This window comes from Cavia porcellus, unplaced genomic scaffold, assembly GCF_034190915.1.
Source record: "Cavia porcellus strain 051 isolate PalLab524CR breed Dunkin Hartley unplaced genomic scaffold, mCavPor4.1 scaffold_2, whole genome shotgun sequence".
NCBI lineage: Eukaryota > Metazoa > Chordata > Mammalia > Rodentia > Caviidae > Cavia > Cavia porcellus.
Genome location: NW_026947485.1, coordinates 98,934,529 through 98,958,445, shown reverse-complemented (window position 1 = coordinate 98,958,445; position 23,917 = coordinate 98,934,529). Strand labels below are relative to the sequence as shown.

General features: G+C 41.5%; 1 protein-coding gene across 1 annotated transcript in view; it reads left to right on the top strand.

The window, feature by feature from the left end:
• The window catches only part of Adam12 (ADAM metallopeptidase domain 12), a 349,026-nt gene that overhangs the window by 262,968 nt on the left and 62,141 nt on the right, over positions 1 to 23,917 (top strand). Inside the window, exons 7-11 of the mRNA XM_063244913.1 lie at positions 1,632 to 1,697; positions 2,770 to 2,841; positions 9,602 to 9,771; positions 12,027 to 12,111; positions 16,010 to 16,158. Coding sequence (XP_063100983.1) covers positions 1,632 to 1,697; positions 2,770 to 2,841; positions 9,602 to 9,771; positions 12,027 to 12,111; positions 16,010 to 16,158 — 542 coding nt within the window. The remainder of the gene's footprint in view (positions 1 to 1,631; positions 1,698 to 2,769; positions 2,842 to 9,601; positions 9,772 to 12,026; positions 12,112 to 16,009; positions 16,159 to 23,917) is intronic.

The following is a 23,917-nucleotide window of genomic DNA, read 5'->3' as shown; positions in this document are numbered from 1 at the left end:
GTTGTCTTGCTGACTTGTTCCTGTTTAATCAGGGAACAGTGGGGAAGAGAGATTTCTGTTTCTTTGACCCTTCCGTAAGGAAAAGGGGCAAGACCTTCACACTTTCAGAAAGTGTCTCATTTTGTTTGGGTACTTGGACACCTTGGGGGCCTAAGATTTTTTTCTTTTATACATACATAGTTATCACCATAAAATCTGCCTGCCCATACAACTACAAAGCTTGACACTTTTTTTCCTTGAAACAATGTAAAAGTATGAGAAACGATACCTTTCATGGTGTTTTATTTTCCCTTCCTCCATGAGGTTTCCAGATTTCTTTAGGGACACCCAAATTCATGAATCAGCACAGCTGGGCGGCAAGCAGGAACACCGCTATAATATAAACATTTTTCTTGTAAAAATCTGTTTGGAAGATCCTGGACTGATGGGGATTTGTTTTATAAAAGATGTTTCCCTCAGGATTATGTGACTGGAAGTCTGATTCAAAACATGCTTTCCTCCTTTTAGCTTTTGTCTGAAAGAGCGATTAAAACATGCAAGTGTTCAACTTACGCACAGTATGTACTTAACTCATAAACTGGCTGTCTCAGTCAGGGGGACCAGAGACCAGCCTGACCCCCACTTCCTCCACCCGCACGTTATTGCAGAAACAGAAGGCTTTGGTTTTTGTTTTTAATGTTTGCTTTTTGAGACCACCCTCTATGAATTGCTTCATTTCTCCTCAAAATGCCTTTTGGGATTCCCCCAGTAATTCATGGAAGAGTGTGAAAGCTTTTTGAGGAAACTTGATTAAAACATAACCCGTTTCTGGGGCCTCTTTATTGGGATCCATATTTCTGCCGCCAGAATCTTCCCCATCCCTGAACCTTGAAATATAGTTTCCCTACTCTTCTCAGCTACTCTGTTCTTACCAAGTCCCTAATCTCCAGTCGCATATTCTTATTTTTACTGTTTCTTTTTTCTCCCTCTTTTTATGTTTTTCTCATAGTGCTTCCTGCTCACCTTTCTGTGCATCAGCCTAACTGTTCCCTTTTCTCCAGACTCCAGTCTCCTATTACTTCTAGAGTTTTAAATGATCAGCCACAGGATAAGGTCCCTGGAATGGACTTCTCAGAGTTTCCTCAGGATAATGCAATTTCTTTCCGAAGTATGTTTTCCTCCACTTTTCTCAAATTCTGAAACAGGTATATTTGGACCATGAAGGTGATAAGCGCCTCCACAACACTGGATTCCCTCTTTAGTGATCATCATATGCGCTACATGTGGCCTGAAGGCAGTGGCCTTTGGCCAGCTCCCTTCTAAAGAGAGACTGTGATTTTGTTTGTTAATATGCTCATTTTGTTTGACAGTGATCTTGACTTTTTCTGATCCTACAATCAGTGATTCAGCAGGAAGGGTTAAGCTCCTTTTTATGATTTCTCAAATCGAAATGGAAACTAACCACTCAAACTGAAAAGATTTTATAAAAAGATGGTTGGGGTTGAGGGTCAACTTCTAGATTGAATGGGATGAATGAACCCGGTGGGGATAGAGTCCCACTTTCCAGGGGTTGGGGTTGAGAAATACTGACAGTATTCTGGAGGACCCTGACTGGTGTTAAGGGAAATTAAATTTACATTTGCTTTTGGCAGCATAAAAGAGAGACCCTCAAGATGACCAAGTATGTAGAGCTGGTTATTGTAGCAGATAACCGAGAGGTAAGAATTTTAAAACTTTCTCAGCACAGTTTGCCCTCCCCCATAAAAAAGAAAAAAAGAAATATAGTAAGTTATTACTTTCTCTTACTTTATTCTCTATATATTCTTAAAAGTATTGAAAACAACTCATTGAAAAGTGATTTTCTGATATTTTTGAAGCATAGAATATTACAAATACATCTGATGCTATAAAATAAAGGCAAAGTCTGCCAAAAAAGAACAGAGTTTCTCTTTAGCTAAGCTCTCCAAACAAGGAGAATTATTTAAGGGAAATGGATGGATGGCTTTATGTTGTATTCTATGATATTTTTTGGAAGTTAAGTTGTTTAAGTGTCTGATATGTCCTGAACCAGAATGAGTAAATAAATGAAGGCTATAGAGACAGGGCAGAAAAATCACACTCTTGAGCTATGGTTTAGTACTATATTAGTTTTTCCTTTTAATTAATTTCGAGTTAGTTTTCTCTTAAATTATCTTCTCTGCATTTCTGTATTGACTACTAACATAGTGTGAATCAGGTAACACTTTCTCACAGATTCATTCAACATACATGAATGGAAAAAGCTTGACAATTTCTCAGAAAAATGTTCCCATTCTGGAAGATCAGGTTAGAGAAGAGAATGGGGAATTTATTAACTTTTTATCCATTATCCTATGTATTGTTTGACACGTTGCCATGAGCTTCTATTGCTTTTACCAGTTTTTTAAAACAAATACAAAGAAAGTTTCTCAGGAAGTTAAAATCAAGTTGACGATATGAAAAATGGCTTTGGACTGCCTCCTCATTGTCTGTTTTTTCTTTGCCAAGATGTGTCATTGGTTCTGTTATTTATGAGGCTGGAAATATTGCAGCAGTTATTGTCTTATGAGCACTTGGCTTGCGTGAATTTCAGGGAGTTTCAGGGAGTCCCCAACGGGGGAAATGACTCTGGATGTGAGCGTGTTTCCTCATAAAACACATAGGGCCCTGGGTGGTTTGAAAAGTCCAAGACTTCACATTTCCAGGAGCTGGGGGGATGAGATTTGATGGATATTCTTGCTGTTATTAATACTGACACTTAAAATTGTTAAGTTTCAGAGGCAAGGAAAAGATCTGGAAAAAGTTAAGCAACGATTAATAGAGATCGCTAATCACGTTGACAAGGTAAGTTCTTTTGCAGCTAATTAAATCACTCAAGTCATGTAAATGTTTGGAAATGAGATTGAGAGAATTATGGGTACCTCATTTGACTTAGCAGAGAGACCAATTTCTGCTTCTGGGTCCTGGGCTAGGAGTTGGAATATCTTATCCTCTGAATATCCCAGGTCTTGGGTAGGATTGAGAGGTACCAGCCATGGAGGACCCAAGGGCACAGCTTTCTACAGGCTTCCTTTGGGCCAGGCAAAGTTCCAGGCTGTGGGAATCTTGAAATCCCCAGTTAGATCAACAGCCTCTACATGTGAAGTGGAGGTGTGAAGAATATCCAGGCCTGGCCTTCCATGGCAGATCCCTGTGCAGGTGTCACCCTAGGGGCAAGCTTTCATCTCTAAGGAGAATGCACAGGTCCCACTCATGGGCTCAGCTCAGTCAGCTATTGGAAAATCCCTCACTGAGAACAAGTAGGTCAGAATCTTAATTTGCACAAAGATGATTTCCCAGCTGGAAGAGACCCTAGAAATCTAATGCATCCTGAGAGTATTTACTCATGAGCTGCTCCTTCCACCACCTGATTACAAGGAAATGGGGATGGCATTTGTCTAAAGCGTGGATTCTCTCTCAGCACATTCTGCGGGCCAGAACTGGGGCTGTTTGGGGCTGATAATCTCTGCCTAAAGCAGAGCTTCTGATGCCATCCTGCATGCTGGCACTGCCCGAGTAGCTTGCAGAAGCCTTGTTGCTGCTTGTCTGGAGGGTATGGGATAGGGTGCAGGCTGAACATCAACAGTTTTAGAAGCTCCCTCTTAATTCTCATGTGCAATGTGACAGACAACCATGGTCCTAAAGCTGCTAGAGCTTCTCAGCAACACCATGTCTTCTGCCTGTGAGGACCCGGTGAAAAGAGGAGCTTGATCATAGTTGAGTCTCTCACAGCCAGGGTCATCTGAAGTGGTCACCTTGTACACAGAGCAGTTCAATGCCATGAATGATGTCATGAGTGGAGCACTGCATGGAGCCATGGATGGCAGGCAGTCTCTTAGAGTACAAAGGAGAAAAGCAGTTCCCTTCTGGGGCCAGGGAGAACTCATGGGAAGAGAACTCTGGAAGGGGAGAGGAAAGTGCAATTGACCAGCAATAGAGTAGAAAGGGCCTGGGATGTACTCACCAGTCTGTGCAAGCAGCTGCTCCTTGTGACTAACGGGATACATGTGCACAATTGTGGATGGATAGATGTGTTCATATAGGTGTGTATATGTGTGTTCAGGAATACATGTATGTTTAGGTATGCATATGTATATGTGAATGAGTGCTTTTGTGTATGAATATATGTGTGTGCAAATAGGTTTGGAGAAGATAGAGATGCCCGAAGCTCAAATGTCCTCAGTGCTATATAGGCTTAACTGTACAGTACTGGAGAGCCACACAAATGTTTTCAAATAGGGGAAAAACTATATAGATTATACAAAGAATTCCTGCGGTTAGTGTGGAGGATGGAGTACCCACTGACAAGCAGGGCTGGTAAAAGTTTATTGCACAGGAGTGATAAAAGTTCAAGCCCAGAGTAGAGCAACTGGGAATGTGAGGACAAGCATTAAACATTTGTGGGACATAAATGTTTTGCAGGACTGGCCAATGTTTTTAGCAATTACTGTGTACCTGCCCTAAAGACTTTGTATATACCCTCAGGTAGGGATTAGTGTTCCCGTTTTTGTAGTACAAGAAGCTGGGGCTTTCAGGGGTTAGTAATTTGTACATATTCAAGCAACATTACAGTGCAGGCCAGGAATGATCTGTCTCTCTCTGGCCCCAACAGGTACTCTTAGTCTTGATTTCTACCACCTGCCTAGTCTAGAACCTTGTGGCCCAGCAGAGGGTGGAGAAGAATTTCAACCCACATGAATGCAAGATGACATTTAGACCCCTGGAGAGCAAGAAAGGAAAGGGGGTCTTGTGAGGCACTCTGAGTAGTCAAGATCTGGGCTCGGCATTACAGACTATGGTTGGGTGGAACTTTTTGAAAGTCAGTAATATACAGATGTCCATCAATATCTAGGATGATATAATGCTTGTCCACCAGACCTTCAAGGCCAAGTTGCAGGCACCCCATGTTTGTTGATGTATTCTCAGCAGAAACACTTTGCACATTAAATTTTGTCCTACCTGAGGTCAAGCAGATGCAGAAGAATCCTGGTAATGGATAGGTCCTTTTGACAGAGAGGATAAAGGGTAAGTCGTCAGAAGATCCTGGACAATGTTCATGTCCAAGGCTTATTCCAAGACAGTCAGATCAGAATCTCTGTTGAAGGCAATGTAAGAGTGAAAGCTGGGTCACAGTCCACACTAAATGTTAGAATCTTCTTGGGAGTTTTCTTTGTTTCTTTATTATTTACTCTATGAAATAACAATTCCCAAGTCTAGCTCAAAGATTCTGATCCTATTGGCTAAAAGGGGTTGGATATTGTCCAAGGTTGTCCAATGATTCTAAATAAAACAAGATTGAAAGGCAATGATGGACAGGAGGAAGACTTAGCTATTTGAGTCACATGCACAGGCCACTGCTCCATGGTCAGTAAGATAGACTGTTGCCTGGAAGGCTTCCAACTATCCTCAGACTGTACAGAAAGAAGAGAACATGAGTTATTCTTAGGCCTCAGAAGTCTGAGGGAACAATGAGCTATATTAAAACCAAACTTCAAATTGGTCATACTTTTTAAAAAATACTTCAGCCCTATTTGTTCTGGCCCTCTCTGTTTATATGTCTTTGCATACTGTTCTAGGTTATGTCTTGCTACAGTATGCAAAACCAAAAATGAGCAATTGGGGGTTTGTTAATAACTTGCACTGGAAATTAAAAATTCCGATGCATTCGATCAGGTGTGCCACCCTGGTTTTTCTTATGTTTCTGATTGGTCACAGTTCACTGAGCACACAGATGTGTCCAGCTCTGGCATTTCTGTCCATATCCAGGAGCCCCCAGAGACCCTGTTGGAGATACCCAAGCTTCTTGGGAGATTCTGTGTCCAATTCCATTGATGGATGAACCTGGTTCTGTGGGGTGTTCCAAATTTCAGTTTTTGCAATTCTACATGTGGGAGAATCTAGGCCCAGAAAGCAATGACTATCCTAGTGGTCACTTCCTCATTTGCTGGCATCTTGGCTCTGCTCGGCCCTTCTAAATTAATAACTACTTGATTATTGGCTTGCAAAGTGAGAAGGACATCCAAGAATGGAGAAGATACAGAAGTGTTTTAGTGACAAAGCTGACATTGTGAAACATTCAGGAAATCCCCTCTAAGTGAAACACAAAACACATGTTTGATACTCATGTTTCTAGGACAGACTAGCAAGCATTCTTTCCCAGTCCTGATTAAGTCACAGCCAGCAGAGTATGTGCTTGTGAATAAAGTGACCACTGAAGCTTTGCCACTTTTATACCTTCACTCCAGACCATCCCCCTTGCTTCTTAGTAAGTTTGGACCTGCCAGGAATTCTTTAGACTTCGCTGTTATGGATGAGACCCATCACAGCCCCGCAGATAGCTCAAAATGTTGAAGGCTTTGTTGTTAGCTGATGAATTTTTGGAAAGTGATTTGACTATAAGGGCTCTAATTTTATCAGTAGGTTAATCCATTAATGAGATCACTATGGCATCATTGGGAGATGATGGGAAGAGAAGACAGAGCCTCACTGCAGGGTGACCTTGGGGCTGTACGTTGTCCCTGGCCCCGTCCTCTCTGGCTCCATCTTCCCCACTTTGCTTCCTACCTGCTGTAAGGTGAACAGCTTTCTCCCTCCACCACACTCTTCTGCCACATATTATGCCTTACATCAGGCCCAAAGCAAGGGAAGCAACCAACCATAGACCAAAATCTCTGAAACTGTGAACTGAAACTGTGAACTGTGAACATTTCATCCTCTAAATTGTTAGTCTTGGGTATGTTGTCACAGTGATAAAAAGCTAACACAATAAAGTTCTGAAAGGACTTTTGGGCATGTTGAATTTCTTTGAGTATTTTTGCTCACATAACATCTTCCCCTCTCACCCTAAGCCCGTTACCTGAAAGATGCAAATTGAATGCCACCTCCTTATTTCTGATCAACTCCTTTCAGAAGCCTTCCTTGGCCCCTCCAAAATAGTATCCCTGTTTGCATCAAAGCTTGGCAAACCATTGTATCACAATTAACTGGAACAATGGTAAAATGTCCCATTCTGGAAGCCACCTGGTGGCCACTGAGTAAATAAGAGCAAAGACATCATAATTTTTATCTTGTAGGTTTATGTCAAGCCTAATATACAGGAAGAACTGAGAAAATATATGTTACTATTGTGTAAATGACACAGCAGACCTGTATATAGTCTGAGATTCCTAAGCCAGGCAAGTGGCTATCAAATTCCATTTGCCCTGCAAAAGCCTGTGTACTGCTAAGCCTGAGGTCACAGAAGTCTCAGCATTTGTACAGAGTGGCATGTTACTTGGTAGTTCAAAGCATGGCATCACAGTCACTTACCTGTGTCCAAGCTCAGCTGTGTAGTCATGACATTGAGTGGTTATCTGACCTTCCTCAGTCTCAATGCCTTCTACTTTAAAATGAAAACAATAATAGATTTTAACTCATAGAATCATTCTGAAGACCAAGCTGAGTTACAGAAAGTACTTTAACATCAAGCCAGAAACTTAATATCATTTGTTATTTGTTAGCTGTGTTCACTGTTATTGATGATAACCAAAAGGAATTCATGGGCAGCCATGGAAGAACAGTCAAAGCTAGCAGTAAAGAGCCCGTGCATGTATGATGCTTCGATGTAAGTTACCACACATGAAAGTTAATGAATGGCTCTAACTTTGGAGGGGGGCCCTGAATGTTATATTCTGCTAAGTATAACAGTTCTTCTAAGACATGATTTGAGAGCGCTCATAGGTGGAAATGCAAAACCCTTTGTCATTATAAAAAGCTCCCTGATTAATAAGCAACAAAGCTGGCGCAGAGGAACAATGACAAATTAGTCCCTTGTGGTCCATAGTTCCTGCTTTCATGTAATACTCCTGCAAAGCAGTGTCCTCAGATGACAAGACAAGAGCCTTCTCAAGGTATCTGGCCGTGAACACATCTCATAGCAAGCGGATGTAAGCATCAGCATGGACGGCCTACAGGACTGCTTTCTGACCGCTGTCACCTTTCTATGGGATACAGCTGAAAATGTAATCCCACAAAGGACCCAGCCAAACATGTGCATGTGGATTTCAAGACAGTCCAAGAACTTAATTTTGCCTGGAACGCCTGGGCCAGGAGCTTGCGAGTAGATAGCACAGGTCAAGCAATTCTTGATTAAAAACATACCATTGGGCAGCATGTCCATGATGTAATTGCCTCATTAAATTATTAATGTGGTGGTTATCTGTTTGAAACCAAGCTGTATCACTGCGATCAGTGTATTCTTCTACTGACCCAGTGCTCACCATATGACCATAGGGACCAACAAGAGAAAAGATGAGCTGCCTTACATGGTTAGAATCTGGGGTCAGATGTTCAGCTTTGGGGAGTTTCTTGAACTTCAGCTTACTGCATTGGAATGGTGCTTAATTCTCAAATGTGGAATTTCTATGGTTTTTGTTACTTGCTGGCCAGATGCTTCGAGCAACTACAAACAGAACTTAGAGTTTGGCCTTGGCTCAGGCTGTTATCTCTAGACACACTTGTTTCCTTGGTGACTTGGGGTCTCAGAAGATGAGGGCTTTTTCTTGTATGCACCCTCATACATCATGAGCATTAAAAAAAATGTACAGGCAACCAAGTGACCTGTGTTCTTCCCCCTCAACTGTTATTGCAGAGCCATCTCCCTGTCAGTGTGATGCACGTGGAGCAGAGATAGTTGAGGACAACAGGAAATTCATGTCCCTACTCCAGTCACTTAGATTGCCCATCTAGACTTAGATATCTGAGACAAACCATCACTCAGCCACTGGAGCACTGGTTTTTTCCCTCTTATCCAAGACAGGCTCCTAGAAATACAGGCTCTAAGTTGAAGATGTGATGACCTAAAGGTGGGGTAAGAAGAGGGATGTAAAGCGCAGCTTCCCGTGGTGTGCCTGAAACTTTGTCTCCTACAAGGGGCTCCATTTAGCAGATCTTCCCATATCAGCAGCACTGAGCCAGCTTCTGGTAGTGGGGAGAAGAGTCACTGAAGTTCCTGAGGGAGGGCTCCATTCATGCCGTTAGTATTCTGTGGGATTTTGACTTGTTCATTTAATTAAAACCTCCTACATTGATTACAGGTGACAGAATATGATAGTGTCAGCCAAAGCTGAGTCTTTGCTGAAAAATTAATACAGATTCGTTTTCAGTACTTCATAGGCAAAACATTATGCTTAAAGCATACAAATTATTGTCCTTGGCAGACTTGTCTAAAAGACCCTAATCCACTCATTGTTTTTCTTGCCGTGGATATTAACTGGCAGTCTTTAGCCATAATGTACGTCTCTGTGCACATTTAAATCACCCATGAATCATCTGAAATGTGTGCTTTCACACAATTACAGGAAAACAGTAAAAAGTCTAGTAACTGTAGTATCTAATGGGTAACCACTTGAGAATCCAGTGAATACATCACCTTGCCTCAAGAACTTCAAATATCTTAAGTTCTAATGCCCCATGAGTAAAGGCACATGGTACTCTCACCCATGCCAAGGAACTTCAAGTAATGCAATCTGTTCAGATTTTCAAGTTCTCACTAATATGGTACCTCAAGAACACCTGCTTTCCTCAGTTTTACAGACCGCTGAACATCCGAATAGTGTTGGTAGGTGTGGAAGTGTGGAATGACATTGACAAGTGCTCTATAAGCCAGGACCCGTTCACCAGCCTCCATGAGTTTCTGGACTGGAGGAAGATGAAGCTTCTACCTCGCAAATCCCATGACAATGCACAGCTTATCAGGTAGGTTTTTCTGACTCCCTTTTGCTTAGAGAAATCACGTCCTCCTCACAACCTCTCCTGTTAGCTGCTCCTGCACAGCCCAAAGTTTCGGTGCTTTCTACAGGGAGCACAGCTCCCACATGGGCCTTTTAGACTACATCAGAGGGGCAGTACCATCCTTATCTGGAGTTACAGGTCTGTTAGAAAAGTTTCTTTGCAAACCTCATAAACCTGTCTCCTACAGAGGTATCATTGCCTTCTTCCATAACTTAGACATTTTCCTCTATACCCATTTTTCTGCTCTCAGTCTTGATAGAAAATTGCCCTGATAGGCTGCTTTTTTAAAAGGCCCATTTTCTTTTACATATTATTAATGAAAAAATACTTGTTTATACAAGATTTAAGGACAGGACCTTGGTTGACTATTGTCAGAGGCCAGGAAGAGAATAACTTTCATCCCTCCCCTGAGCTGCTATACTGTGGCCCCTACGTCAGAGTCCCAGCAGCCTAGCAGACTGACCTGTGTCTTCCCTTTAATCGGGACACCTCTTAACCACCTGCTAGGAAGCAGTGCTGTAGGGGCATGGGACTTCATGGTGGCCAAAATTTACATTCCTTGCTCTGAAGAGTCCCCAGTCTACTGAGGAGAAGATAACAGAAAACAAGAAAATTTCAGAGAATAACAAATGTCAAGAAGTTAATGAAGAAAAGCATAGGTATGATGGGATGCTACAATACCTTTGTAGTTCAGAAAAAAGAACATTCTTATTATAGTCTGAATTGGTACAAAGTTGATAGTTCCAGAAGCAGCTGTTGTTCATTTGAATCTTTAAGCGCAGTTTATGCCAGGATTCTTTTGTGTTCATCTAGCTGACATCATGGAAGCAAAAGCTTCAGGGCCAGAAGGTACTTTCTTTGGCAAAGCAGATCTGGTTTACCCCATTCTCATGTTAGAAACTGTCTGTATTTGTGATGAAGCTGTTGGCACCCCCTGGTCATCTATTTTGGTCGTTTTCATGGTATTGGGGTTTCCATCCTTGGGTATTTGTGGTTGCCTCATATTTTATGCATTGATTAGTGCTAAATTATTAGAAGTACATTTCATATATTTTGAGTCCGTATGTTTTGATTTGCCCCTCCTCACTGGAATCTGTCCAAGTTGAACATCTGGAAATAAATGAATATCTTCTATAACCTTATTACTTATAGACATGTACAGTTTTATCTACTCATATCATTTATATAGAATGTAAACACCAATGCTGAAATCTTTAGTGCTACAAATACACAACCCTGCATATCTGAGGGTTCTAGATCTATGAATTTGTTCAGATAGAAATATGCGTGGAAAAACTGCATCTGTACAGAACATGTTTAAACTTTTTTGTCATTCTCTAAACAATACAACATAACTATTTACATTGTTTTATAAGTAACCTAGAGATTATTTAAACTATGTAGGAGAGTATATGCAGGTTACAGGCAAATATATTATCATTTTATAAGGGACTTGAGCATCCCTAGCCTTTTATGAAGTGAGAGAGTTTCTGGAACCAATCCCTCATGAATATCATCAGATGACTGCAATGGGATGGACAGATGGATGGATAAATAGATTACAGATAGATATGGGTTTGTGTTAAATGGGTCCTTGTAGCATTAGATTCATAAGCAGATTAAGATTGAAGATGAGAGGAAGCTTGAGCTGAAGCCTCAAGCCCCTTTCCAGAAGCCTCCTCCTGGGTGCTGAGGCTTTGTAGGTACTTACTTATTCTACCCTTGATCCAGGACCACAATCCCTTTTCTGTCCATTGCAACTTGACAAGCTATATTGGCAGGACACCTAGAAGGTGTTTGGATCTCCAGCAGGACTGCAGTGAGTTATACAGGAAAGCGAAATTCAGCCATGGCAGAAGTGTACTAATGCACCTAATGTGCTTCCTTACTAACTGATTCTCGGTGCCTGTCTTGGCCTCACTATCAGGAAATATCATTTGGAAGGAGCAGCTCCCTCTAACCGTTTAGAAAATAGGCATGTTGTGACCTATAAAAGCAAAAGGATAACAGGTTGCTGTCTGACTCTAGACAACAAAATTCTACAAGAATCATGGGACCATGATGCAACTGGAAATAAAACCTAAAACCTAAAAATCACATGGAAACATACCCTCATGCAGCTGTTTTCACTGTTGCATTTTCCATTGCTGGCATTTGAAATATCAGAAAACGCATTCATTCAAGTGAAATTAAAGAAATTCTCTCTTTTTGTTTCATAGTGGGGTTTATTTTCAAGGGACCACCATTGGCATGGCACCAATCATGAGCATGTGCACTGCAGAACAATCTGGAGGAGTTGTCATGGTAAGCTGAGGCACCATAGAGCTGGCTTCTCTTGGTAATGCTTCCCCAGGAAATCCCTACACTTGTCAAATCTTGTAAAATTAATTCCTTTAGTGTTCCTTATATTTAACTCTGATATTACCCTAGCCACGTTTTTAATATTATATATGCCACAGCATTTTAGGGATTATTTAGAAAACACAAATTGTACACAGACAAGGTGGGTGTGTTAAAAAATTAAATTTAAAAACCTCAGTGGGGGAAATCATCCCCTTTTATGGTGAAAATTTAGCTGCTAGAACTTTTGGTTAAAGCATTCCAACCCACAGATTCCTCTTAGCGCTGGGATGAGCCAGGGCTTTGGGGTTGCCCTTATCACTCAGCTTTTTGGATGGACTGTGGTCTGACCAAATGTTACTGTTCAAGTAATTTTCTGATGGTTCTGCCTGGGCCCAACAGCCAAACGTCTGAGGTTTTTAACTCTACCACTGCAAATGCTTTACATACCTTCTGGCCAGTGTACAATTTGTCTCTATAATAACCTTATTCTTGGAAGGCAGAGACCTTGGGTTTATTGCTTTACAAGGGTAACTTTGTCACATATGGTCTATATATGTTTGTAAAAGGAAACAAAATGGGAAGACTATTTGGGGTTTCTTATGATTTTAAGAAGGAGGGAGCTTTGATAGGCTGCCCAACCAGGGGCTCCTCCTGCAGCCCCTCAGATTGTTCAAGAAGGGGTTTTCACTCTGCTGTCTCAGCTCTGAAAATTCTAGCGTTCCCTCGAACCAGCTCTCAGACAGGGAGTATCCTGCAAGTCCTCCCTCCATCTCTATTAAACAAACATAGCTTTGCCCTCCCAGGAAACCGTGGGTTCCTCCACATTTTTCAAACACTGTTCAGTTGTAGTGAAGAGTGAAAGGAGTTGTGTTCTGCTAACTGTTATTTTCTCCCCACATTCATCCTAATCTAATCTTCTTAGTGAACATACATAAACATTTTCTTCTTCTCCGGGTGCAGCGGTTGGTAATTAATGTAAGCATGCACTCAGTGGGTAGGCGACTGGTGGGGGCTGCACCCACTCCCCGGACTTCTGGCTTGAACAGGCTGCCCCCCTGCTTTCCTCTCAACAGGAAAACCCTCTAGGTGACCTCCACCACGGAAAGCCATTGGAAAGTTTGGTTTTTGTTGGTGCCAGGTTCATTTCAAGTCAGATCACAACCGTGTTTTTACAGAGTAGTCTGTAAAATGTGAAAAGAGAGTAATTTTCAGTTTCATGGTTCTGTGGTTAGTTGCTACTGACTTTGCCACTTAAAATTGGCATAAATATATTTTGAGAGCTGGAGCTGAATTCCTCATAAGCGAGGCAGCTCTGGCTGTTGTGTGGTACTGAAGTGATCTTGTAACCCATCTGAGCACATTAAGTGACTTTCTTGGGTTTGAGTCCCTTATTTTTTCCATAGAACCATTTTATCAGGATTCTTTCTTTAGGAAAACATATTTTTTAAATCTGTCTGAAAAAGAACATGAGAAATATGAAACAATTTCACATACAATGCCATGAAAATCAAGTCAAATCCAAAGTTAATTATAAAGAATAAGTTTTATCAATATGAGAACAATACACATTATCCTTGGACAAGTTTCTTATTTATTCCACACATGAGTAATATCAAATAGGATGGATAATGCACACAGCACCTTTAATTTCTATAAAATTCATGAAAAAAGCAAAATCAATGTCTTTATGAGATCTAAACTTTCTATACTAACTTTCTCATGTTGTATCTCTAAGGTGTAATTAATGGGTATTACAGTAAGTCCCTGACTTAAAAACATTCAACTTGTGAACTTTCAGGGATACGAACGTACCTCACATTATGAACATTCATATGTGCAAATAAATCACGGAAGTCGCTCCTGTGTCTGCCGGACATTGTCACAGTTGTGCTGCTGTGTGCTCCCTGGACAGTGCAACAGTGCACAGCAGTGCAGTGCTCAGTCAGAGCCAGGGTGTCCAGGAGCAAGAGGAAAAGCAATGGAGATGTGGAGGCACTGTAGGATACAAAACAATACACATTACATATCTGTGTCAAGGTTATAGAAGACTCCCTTTGTCAGACTTACAAACAAATCCAACTTAAAGAACATTCTCCTGGAACAGAATTCATCTGTGAGTTGGGGACTTACTGTACAGGTGACTCACAAAATCTCACAAATCTAAGAGAAAAAAAAATAATGTGGCAAGGAAGGAGGACTCTCCATAAAATTCAAAATACTATGTTTAGTCCCATTTCTCCATTTTTTCAAGATAGAGCAAATCATTAATTTTAGTTACATTAAAACCATACTTTATATCTCACTGCTCAAACAATGCCTTGATTTGGAGATAATACCATAAATAAAAAGATTGCTTTTTTCCCTTGTTACAAATGTAAACTATTAGGGTCTCTTAAGAGATACTCTGTTTATAACTATTTATTTGTGAACGAATGTAACATAGCTTGCTAATTTAAAAACTGTGATATTCAGTGATACAGAAGTATCCTTTGAGGATAAATTCCTCGAATATTATGTTAAAACATACTAACTTCAGCCCTCCACATTCTTAGATTAACCACATTCTCTTCACCAATGTGTGTTTTTCTTAACAATTGATTTCCTGAAACATTTGTGAAGTTTTATACAACAGGAAACTCTATAATCTAAACAAAATAATTTATTAGAAATTTCATCTATTCTAAGAATAACTTGCTTCCTTGACATGTCACATTTATTGCTTCTTTTCATAGACTGTGGGCTTCTGAGAGAGACAGCTATGGTTATAAATACCACCCACAGTTCTGTAAGATCCTACATGAACACACCTTTATCAAGAGACCTCACAGAGACTATGTATGTCAGGAAGAACGTTCTCTGCGAAATATAGCATCACACTGTTTTCTGGGTGCTTTTAGGAAAACCCCTTTCCTATACAGCATAAACCAAGATTCAAACAAGTTACCCTCCTTACTCAGTTGCAGGGCTTTTCAAAAAAGCCATTCATGGACACAATTTCTGTAATCACATCCACTAATTAACCAACATTAGGTGAGGATATATACAAATATCTTTTAGTTAATTCCTAAATAAAATCACACCATTCAAACGCCTCATTAAGTTTGTGTTGGTCAGCAGTGCTTGTTGAATAGAGAAACTCTTCCCACAGCCAGGCAAAAGCCTACAGTAATGACTATACTCTGCTCCAGGCAATACATCAAAGGATCAGGATGCCACCCATTTCTGCAGTCTACCCAAAAACCCAAAAGGCCATTGAGCGTAAGATATAACTGAATGATCATCGAACTCAATGAGTCTTTAAATTTAGACCTCCATATATCCAGCTCTTATTATCAGCTATCATGAACTTTCCAAGTATTCTCCTCCTCCAAGTTAAAAGGAAGAGACAGGACCCATCAGAACTGCTCAGGACTTATTTGGAATGTCACAGAGCATGCTTTCTCCTGCCAGCTTTATCTCATTATGCTCTCTACTGGGGGTGAAATAGTACTTGGGAGATTATTCATCTTATGATATAGAATAACTTTTTACTTCATTCAGTGGGATACTATTTTATGAGAAATGGAGGGATGCATGGTAGAGATCAGTGCCTTGATCATCTCATGTACAGACGTGGAGAATTTGACACATGTTACACAACTTATCCAGCCCTCAGGAGAAAACCCAACTCAGCTTAATGCAATATGTCAGTTTTTTTAACTCCAAAACAAAGAACCAGTCTATACCAATTATTCATATGGAATTCAGTTTGGTCAATGGTTAGTGATAGATGAATATTCAAAGAGCAAAGAGGACAGGGAATTTTTTTAAAAGGCTGAAGATGTGAACTATATGTCTGTGCTCTTGTGTTTTCTTTGAGGACCATTCAGACAGCCCCCTCGGTGCGGCCGTGACCCTGGCACATGAGCTGGGACACAATTTTGGGATGAACCACGACACCCTGGAGAGGGGCTGCAGCTGCAGAATGGCTGCTGATAAAGGAGGCTGCATCATGAACCCTTCCACCGGGCAAGTACCAAGGCTCCTGCAGCTTTGAGAGATGTGCACTGCTTGGAGTATGTACTGGGAAACACCGGAGCAAAAACAGAACATTTCCTTAAGTTTTTCACCAGAGTCTCCATATGGAATTCTGTTTAGCCTCTTCTAAAAAGACATTCCTTGTTAAGTAGCAAGGGTGGAGCATGCCATTCTACAGAGTCACAAGCAGCCAACTTCCAAAGTCCCCTGGTGTGCGGGCTGTCCCCTTCCCTGGGAATTGGTGAGGATGGATGCTGTCTTTATTTAGAAGTCGGAACTATCAGAGGTCCTGGAAAAACCCACTGGGCACAGTTGGGATGGACCATGTGTCCAAACAGGTTGCTGGGTAGAATGTGTTTCCTTGCTCATGGTTGGCTCCAGGGCATATCTGAGGTTCCATGGTGGCTTGAGGATTTGGAGTGTCCCTGCCTAACAGCATGTCACCTTACCAGATTTTACAGATTTAAGGAAAATTTTGTTCTGCTTTTCTAAGTAAGGTTGCCTTTCCTCATTTAATGCCTTTCTGAAACTCCAGATATGGTACCACTAGAAAAAGGGAAACTAAAACTATTCGAGCCCTTGAATGAGAGAGAAAGAAACCTGGGGTGGTTAAAGATTCAAAGGTGCTCTTATACCTTGAGGGACCAATCCCAAAATGGAACATTGTGCTAATTTAGAGAGATTCTCATTAGTGAAGTAAAACATATATAGGATTCAAGGCTGTCTTATTATATTAAAACTTGAAAGATTTTAGACACGTACCTTCATGGAACTTTCTAAGTCAGGCCTGTTCTCTAGGCTTGCAGAAAGAACACACCAGGAGCAAGAAGTGAGATCTATCTGGATGGCCCAAAGATTGGCCTCTGTAAAGCCTTACTAGCAAGGGGCCAGCATGGCATGATCTGAGCACCTGTAGAAGTGATTTTAAAATCCCCAAACAGGGAAGGATTGTTACAGATTGCTGTGTTTTTCACACAATAGCCTGGGGCCTCCTCCCAAATGGTTTGTGGGGCCTGAAGTTCCTGCTGTCAAAAAGACTGAGCAGAACCACACAACACACTTCAGGTCATTGTCATCTCCTGTGAGCCATTGGTGATGTATCTCATGGCAAATTACCATTGCTAGTGCCCATCATCACCATTGGCACAGAGCCTTCTGAGGTATCTTTTTCATGAGTCTGTCTCAGGCATAATTCAAGAGAGTGACCAAAGCTCTTGTTGAAGGAGCTGATCTTTGAGTCTGTGAAAATAGAAACCAAGGACCTGTGACCAAAGTGAAAATATCTTAGGCCAACACCAACAGGAAGTGAAATATTGCAAAGCTCTGGATACTAACAAGTGAAGCAAAAGGGAGACAGGCCACCCTGAAGCAGAATGTGCTCTTCATCTTTAAAATGTCTAAACAAAGGCAGAATAACCACTGGACATTGAGGGCAAGGAGTTCCTTCATAAGATGTCAGGTTGGCCTGGGCCCTGCCAGGGGCATCTATGTCCAAATAGCAGGGGCCCAGCAGAGGCTGGTAGGGGTGGCCAGCAACTTAGGGATCTCTGTGCTTTCTTATTCTTAATGAGCTCATAATGTGGTCACAGCAAACACATTCGGTGCCTATTTTTCCTATCAAGGAGGAACAAATGTATTTGCTTATTCACGTGCACCAGAAGTAGTTCATGTTGTCAATCAGTGTTGTTAATGCTTTTTAATTCTTGACGACAGAAACAAACAGAAGCAAGGAAAGCCCACCTTGGTAACACTGGGTAGGACTGGAGAAACATAGTTGTTGAAATTCTGGCCCAGTTTTCTTTAAAATACAGGCAAATGAGCAAACTGTCTGACCTAGTACTAGGGTGGATCTGTTTTTATCCACCCATCGGTCCATTCCTCCTAACCATGTATTTGCTTCTATATTAAACAACAACTTGTGATTTCTGCACTCATTGTTGTGAGAAATACACAAATAAGGAAGACCCTACAGCATTAAAAATCATGACCCTGGAGGCTGGGCTTCTGGTACTCTGTGTGATTTTGTATAAAGTCTTTAAAGTTGGCAAATCTGCAGAGAGGTGCTGAACAGCAAGCCAAATTACCCTGCAGATATTTGAACACCTCAGGTCTAAATGGTATTGTAAAGGCCTCAACAAAATATTTGAAAGGTCTCTTTCCTCCTTATAGGGGATTGCTAATAGCCTTATTTGATTTATACCTTATTAGCAATTTCTAAATTTTCTCTTTTGCTGAGCTTGTGTTTTTGAGTAAATCTTTTCTATTTGGTTCGCATTTATGCTCCCACATTCCTGTCCAGAGAGTGTTATTTTTAATTTTCTCAGATGGAAAGCAACTTGCTAAGCAAGTGGTAAATTAATCACACTAGCCCACAGTGAGGAGGCGGCTGGGCAGCCCAGTCAACCCCCTGCAACTCAGCACTATCTCAGATGGTGCTTCCCTTACCTCAAGGTATCCACAGGAGCGGGGAAAGTGGACTAAGTGAAATCATGTGCCCTTGTAAATGGTAAATTATTCCCCAAATGCGAGGCAGTGCCACTATCATGTAGTTTACAAGAACACTGGTACTATCAAAAAAGTTAAAAACTTTTTTTCTGAATTCCTACTCTTGGTTGCTGGAAAAGCCTTCTAGCACCACGTAACTGTTACTTGGAAACGTGTCCAGTTTCATGAGAATGACCCATTTTAAACCAACCCACATTCAAACAGCAACTCTCCTGTTGACTTCTCTCACTTTCTTTCCCTTCTCTCAACTTTCCATGGGCAGCAGGTATTCACAACATATATTACTTGAAGTCTTAGCCCTACAGGTACTTTAGAAAGAGATGAATCAGTAACTGCTTTACTATTAAAAGTCTTAGAGTCAACTAGAACCAAGTACTGTGAGTGATTTAAGGAAGGAGGTTATTCCCCCTAGTACCCTGATTTATACTTATCAAGCATTCCAGAATCCTAACTGTAAAAATATTAACCCACTGCCAACCCTGATAAAGTGGACCTGAAGGGATGCAGAGCTAACACAGAGCCCTCTCAACCTGGGTGTCATTTCTTTTGCAGGATCTGGCAAAGCGGATTTCCTCATGAGTATTATTAATTACTGAGAGTGTTTGAGTGTGGATGAGAGTGTGTGCTTTGTGTCTTTGGATAGTTAACATTTAAAACCTGTCCTGGAAATTGCTCTTTGGCAAGTGCTGTATCTGGGAGCTGACGTGGGAGTTACAATCAGGGAGTCTGCCCATTAATGAGCTTCTTGGAGCACTTGGTCTTACAGAACTGAGAGCTGAGTACAGTACACTAATAGGAAAAGAAAATTGTGGGTGATATGCATATTTTTAAAGGAAAGAATATTTAGCATAATAATATCACTTTCTAAGGTAGAGAAGAAGCAAGTGTTTGCATTCAAAAATTACATATTTTTTTAATTTTTTGCAGAAAATGTTTGTTAAAAATAGAGTTCAGGGCTGGGGATTTAGCTCAGTGGTATAAGCACCTGCCTGGCAAGCACGAGGTCATGAGTTCGATCCCTGGTACCAAAAAAAAAAAAAAAATAGAGTCGAGGTACTAGGGTCATCTCATCCACCAGAGGAGTATAGTGAATCTGCTGCACACTCTTGGATAGATGTTAGGGAGACATCCATGAACAGGAAGGTACATATCATGCCCTCACGGAACATGTATTATGGTGGAGAAAAATAGCAAATAAAACATTGCAGGTTGGAAGAATGTTATGAAGGAAGCCAACAAAGAGGGTGAAAGGCATTGAAAATGGGAAGTGGAAGTCGAGACCAGAAGGAAAGGAGTAGGGAGCCAGTGAAGAGGATGAGCAGCGAATTCAGCACAGGGCGGTGTGTGCAACAGCTCAGAGGGGCCAGTCCTGCTGCTGGAGGCCGTGGGACCGCAGTCAGGGGAAAGTGCTGCTGGGTGCTGCTGGGTGGAAATGAAGTGGAGCCAGTGCACCCCAGTAGGAGCACAGACTTGGACATCTACAGCAGTGGGAAAGCAGTGAGGGTTTTCTGTTCACACAGGAATACGATCTGGTTTCTCAAGTTGCCTCATTTTTAAGGGGATCGTGTAACAGCTGAGCCACGGTAGCTTGCCAAATGAAGAGGCTTTCTATAAAAGAAAAAGAGTACTAGTGTATAAATTGCAGTTTCATTTTCAAGTGTAATTAATAGGCATTTAGAAACTGTGAAAAGCAAAGATCCTGCGTCAGTCCCCAGGTGGTGGATCACACATTCACTTACGCGTCCAGCTGTCAGGTCTTGTTCACTTGATGTGAAAATATTCTGCTATGTAAGATTCCATTTCTCATGCCTGCAGGAGAGGTCCTTTAGGGATTCCACCAAAAGGCCTCCAAAAAGTATCTTCCCCTTCTTTTGTGTCACTGGAAATGATCTATGGCCACCATATTCACACTGATGCTGAGACTGAGGTTTGGACCTGTTTTGGCTTTGTTTAGTCCAGACTAGCAAATGGCCCCTAAGCATAGAATGTCCACAGCTGCCAACCAGGAATGGAGAATAGTGTATTGAGCTCAGCCTGAAAAATAAACTAGCAAGAGTGACTCCCTGCTCTGCAGAGGTGTAAATAATTCACATTATGCTGAGGCTAAACCTTTAGGAGTAACATCCCACACCAAAATCAAGTATCTATATGAAGAAAAAAGCCATACCCTTCTATTCCCCCCAAACTTGGTGTCATTCAATCCCATGTAATTCACTTTAGGACACATTCCTGGTACACCCTGTGCCACACAACTGTTTGGACATGCAGCATATCTGGATGAGCCGCTGAATCCGCTGGCCTCCACCCGAGCTCAAGCTTCTCTAAAGACAGCTGAGATGACATCTGCCGTGCCTTAGACTCAGGACTGGCTCACAGGAGGAATGGGGTTGATAGAATTGAGTGTCCACTGACTAGCACCACTTACTACTCAGTTGCATTTACTGTGCACCTACTGCTAGCCAGACCTAGGGAGTAGGATGCGGGGCACAGAAACAAAAGGACGGATCCTTGGTTCAAGGAACTTGCACTGTTTTGGGGATGAAAGCCTCTGATGGAACATGCTTTGGGGGCTGGAATTTCACCTCAGAGCACCAACTCTGCTGTCCCTTGGTGCTGGGTATTGTAGTATGTCCTCCTAACCATGTCAGTGTGAGCCTCTAAAACATAAAACTGCAAGATGTAACTACAGTACTATTACACATCTTTTAAAAAGTGATCAATAATTCCTTGTGAGTGGGAGCCACAGTGGGGAGGTGAGGAGGACAGAGAAGACACCAGCAATGAAGTCCAGGTTGAGCTGATCTCTGAGAAATCACACAGGGGTGAGGCAGGCCTCTCCCTAAAAATCCCCAGTTCATCCAGTGCTAATGCTGGATTTCTTTGTGGGAAGGCCTTTGCCTGAAAACGTGTTTCAAGGAGTAAAATGAACAGCAATTTTCAGGGAAAAGCTCCCAGAGCTTTGAATGTAGTAGGGATTGATGGAAACGCTACAGGAAAGTCTACTCTGTGGAACTGCATGCATAAAATCAACACAAGATACACACCGGTAAAATTCACCCCATTTTGAACTTCGAGGAGCTGTTTGAAATCATAAAATGCATTGACCATCAAGAGATTTACCAAGATAGAACCAGAGGAAATTATTTCTCCCACATCAGCTCCTCATTTGAAAAGTGATGATTTTTTTTCCGCAATGAAAAGTTTAATAAAATCTTTATTTCCTTAAGTTGTTAGACAAAAAATGGAAATCATTATCTAAGAAGAAAAAAGAAAAGGAATAACTATAAAATGAGGACTGAAGATAAAAGCACTGCTGGTCAGGAAAAACTTAATTATCTAGAGCCAGAGTCATTTAGGCAGCTGCACCCTGACATTAGCATAGGCAAAATGAGCTAGCAGGAGGGATTCTGGAAAACAGTCCAGGAAGGGCACACCAACAGAGAGCATGATATTGTTTCCTCTGCTTACGCTAAGATATTGCTGGTGCAGAAATAAAGAAATTTGTCTATAATTAATGCAGTTAGAATACTAAGTTCCATTGCTTCAGGCTATGGCAGAATTGTCCACCTCTCTCAAACTGGACACAAAACAGAGGTCAAGTAAGGCAGACATGCCTTGTGTGGCCACTGCTGCTCCCACCCCAGTACTTTGGGGGGGCCCCACTGGGGATTGAACTCATGACCTCATGCTTGCCAGGCAGGTACTTGTGCCACTGAGAAAAGTCCATAGTCCCACCCCTAGTATTTTGAACACAAGGCCTTACGCTGAGCTGAATCCACCACACACACACACACACACACACACACACACACACACACACACCCTGTTGTTAATTTTTTGTGTTTTTGAGTGTTTGGTTTTTTTGTTTGTTTTTGGTTTTTGAGACAGGGTCTCGCTATGTAGTTCAGGCTGGCCTTAACTCATTATGTAGCCCAAGCTAGCCTCAAACTCATGGTAATTCTCTTGTCTCAGCCTCCCAAGTGCTGGGACTACCAAGCATTTGCCACCACACTGGGCATTTTTCTTTCCTTTCCTTTTTTTTTTTTTTTTTTTTTTTTTCTTTTTTTTGTTTGTTTGTTTTGTTTGGTTGAGACAGATTTTTACTAAACTGTCTAGAATGGGCTCCAATTTGAAGTCCTCTTGCCTTAGCCTCCCAGAGTGCTGGGATTACAGGTGTGTGTCACCAGCCTGGTTTCTCCTTGAATATCCAGTTCAAGGAGAAAAAACACAGGTGAACTTGATCTAAATCTTAGAGCAGTGCATTTGTGCTGTTTTGTATCATCAGTAAGCTTAGTGAGATGGAAATGTTGTTATTCATCTTAAAGATAAGGGAACCAGAGCTCAGATATTTCAAAAAGGGCTACCTAGCCTTGCAAAACTACCCAAGTAGAAGGCCCAGCACCTAAGGCTGAGCTGTCTCCTAGTGTGCATGTCATATGATGCTGGCCAAGTCCATGTTTGTGTTTGATGTGAGGACGAAGCCTTCTCCGAACAAAGCAGTATCGCTGTGCACTTTCTGGGTGGTGGCAGACAGCCCTATTTTAAAATCAATTCTGCAAACCTCATTGAAATTATGTTATAACAGCAGAGAATTATTTCCTGTCATTGGCTCATTTACCCAGCCCTTTATGTGTGGTAGAACATATGTGAAAACATTACAGCTGAAATTCTGCCAAGCCCACTGTGCCCCCTCCCATGCACACACACTCCCATGGCTTTCTCCTCTCCCCACGAAGAGGCACAGAGGCTGCAAGACAAGCTTGAAGATAATTTCTAGGCTTACCTGATGCTGTAGATTAGACCCATGTTACACTCCACAAGGTCAGGATTTTGTGTGTTTGTCCATTGCTAAATGCCCAGTGCTTGGCATTAGCAGGGCTCAGCAAATATTTCTTGATTGAAAAGATGCATCTGTGAATGAATGAATGAATGAATGAATGAATGAATGAATGAATGAGTAGGTTGGTGGGAATAGAAGCTAGGTGGATGGTGAATGAGTAAATGGATGATGAGTAAATTGTTGGTGGATGAGTGATGGACGGTTCAGTGATATGGGTTGGTGGATGAATGGATGGAAGGATGGATGGATGGATGGATGGATGGATGGATGGATAAATGTGTGTTAGGTAGATGATGATTAAATGAGTAGACGAATGGGTGAAATTACAATGCACTTAGATGTACGCACAGTGAGACTTTCTCTCCATAATTTGTGTAAGACTCTGAGGCCATTATTTTTTTTACA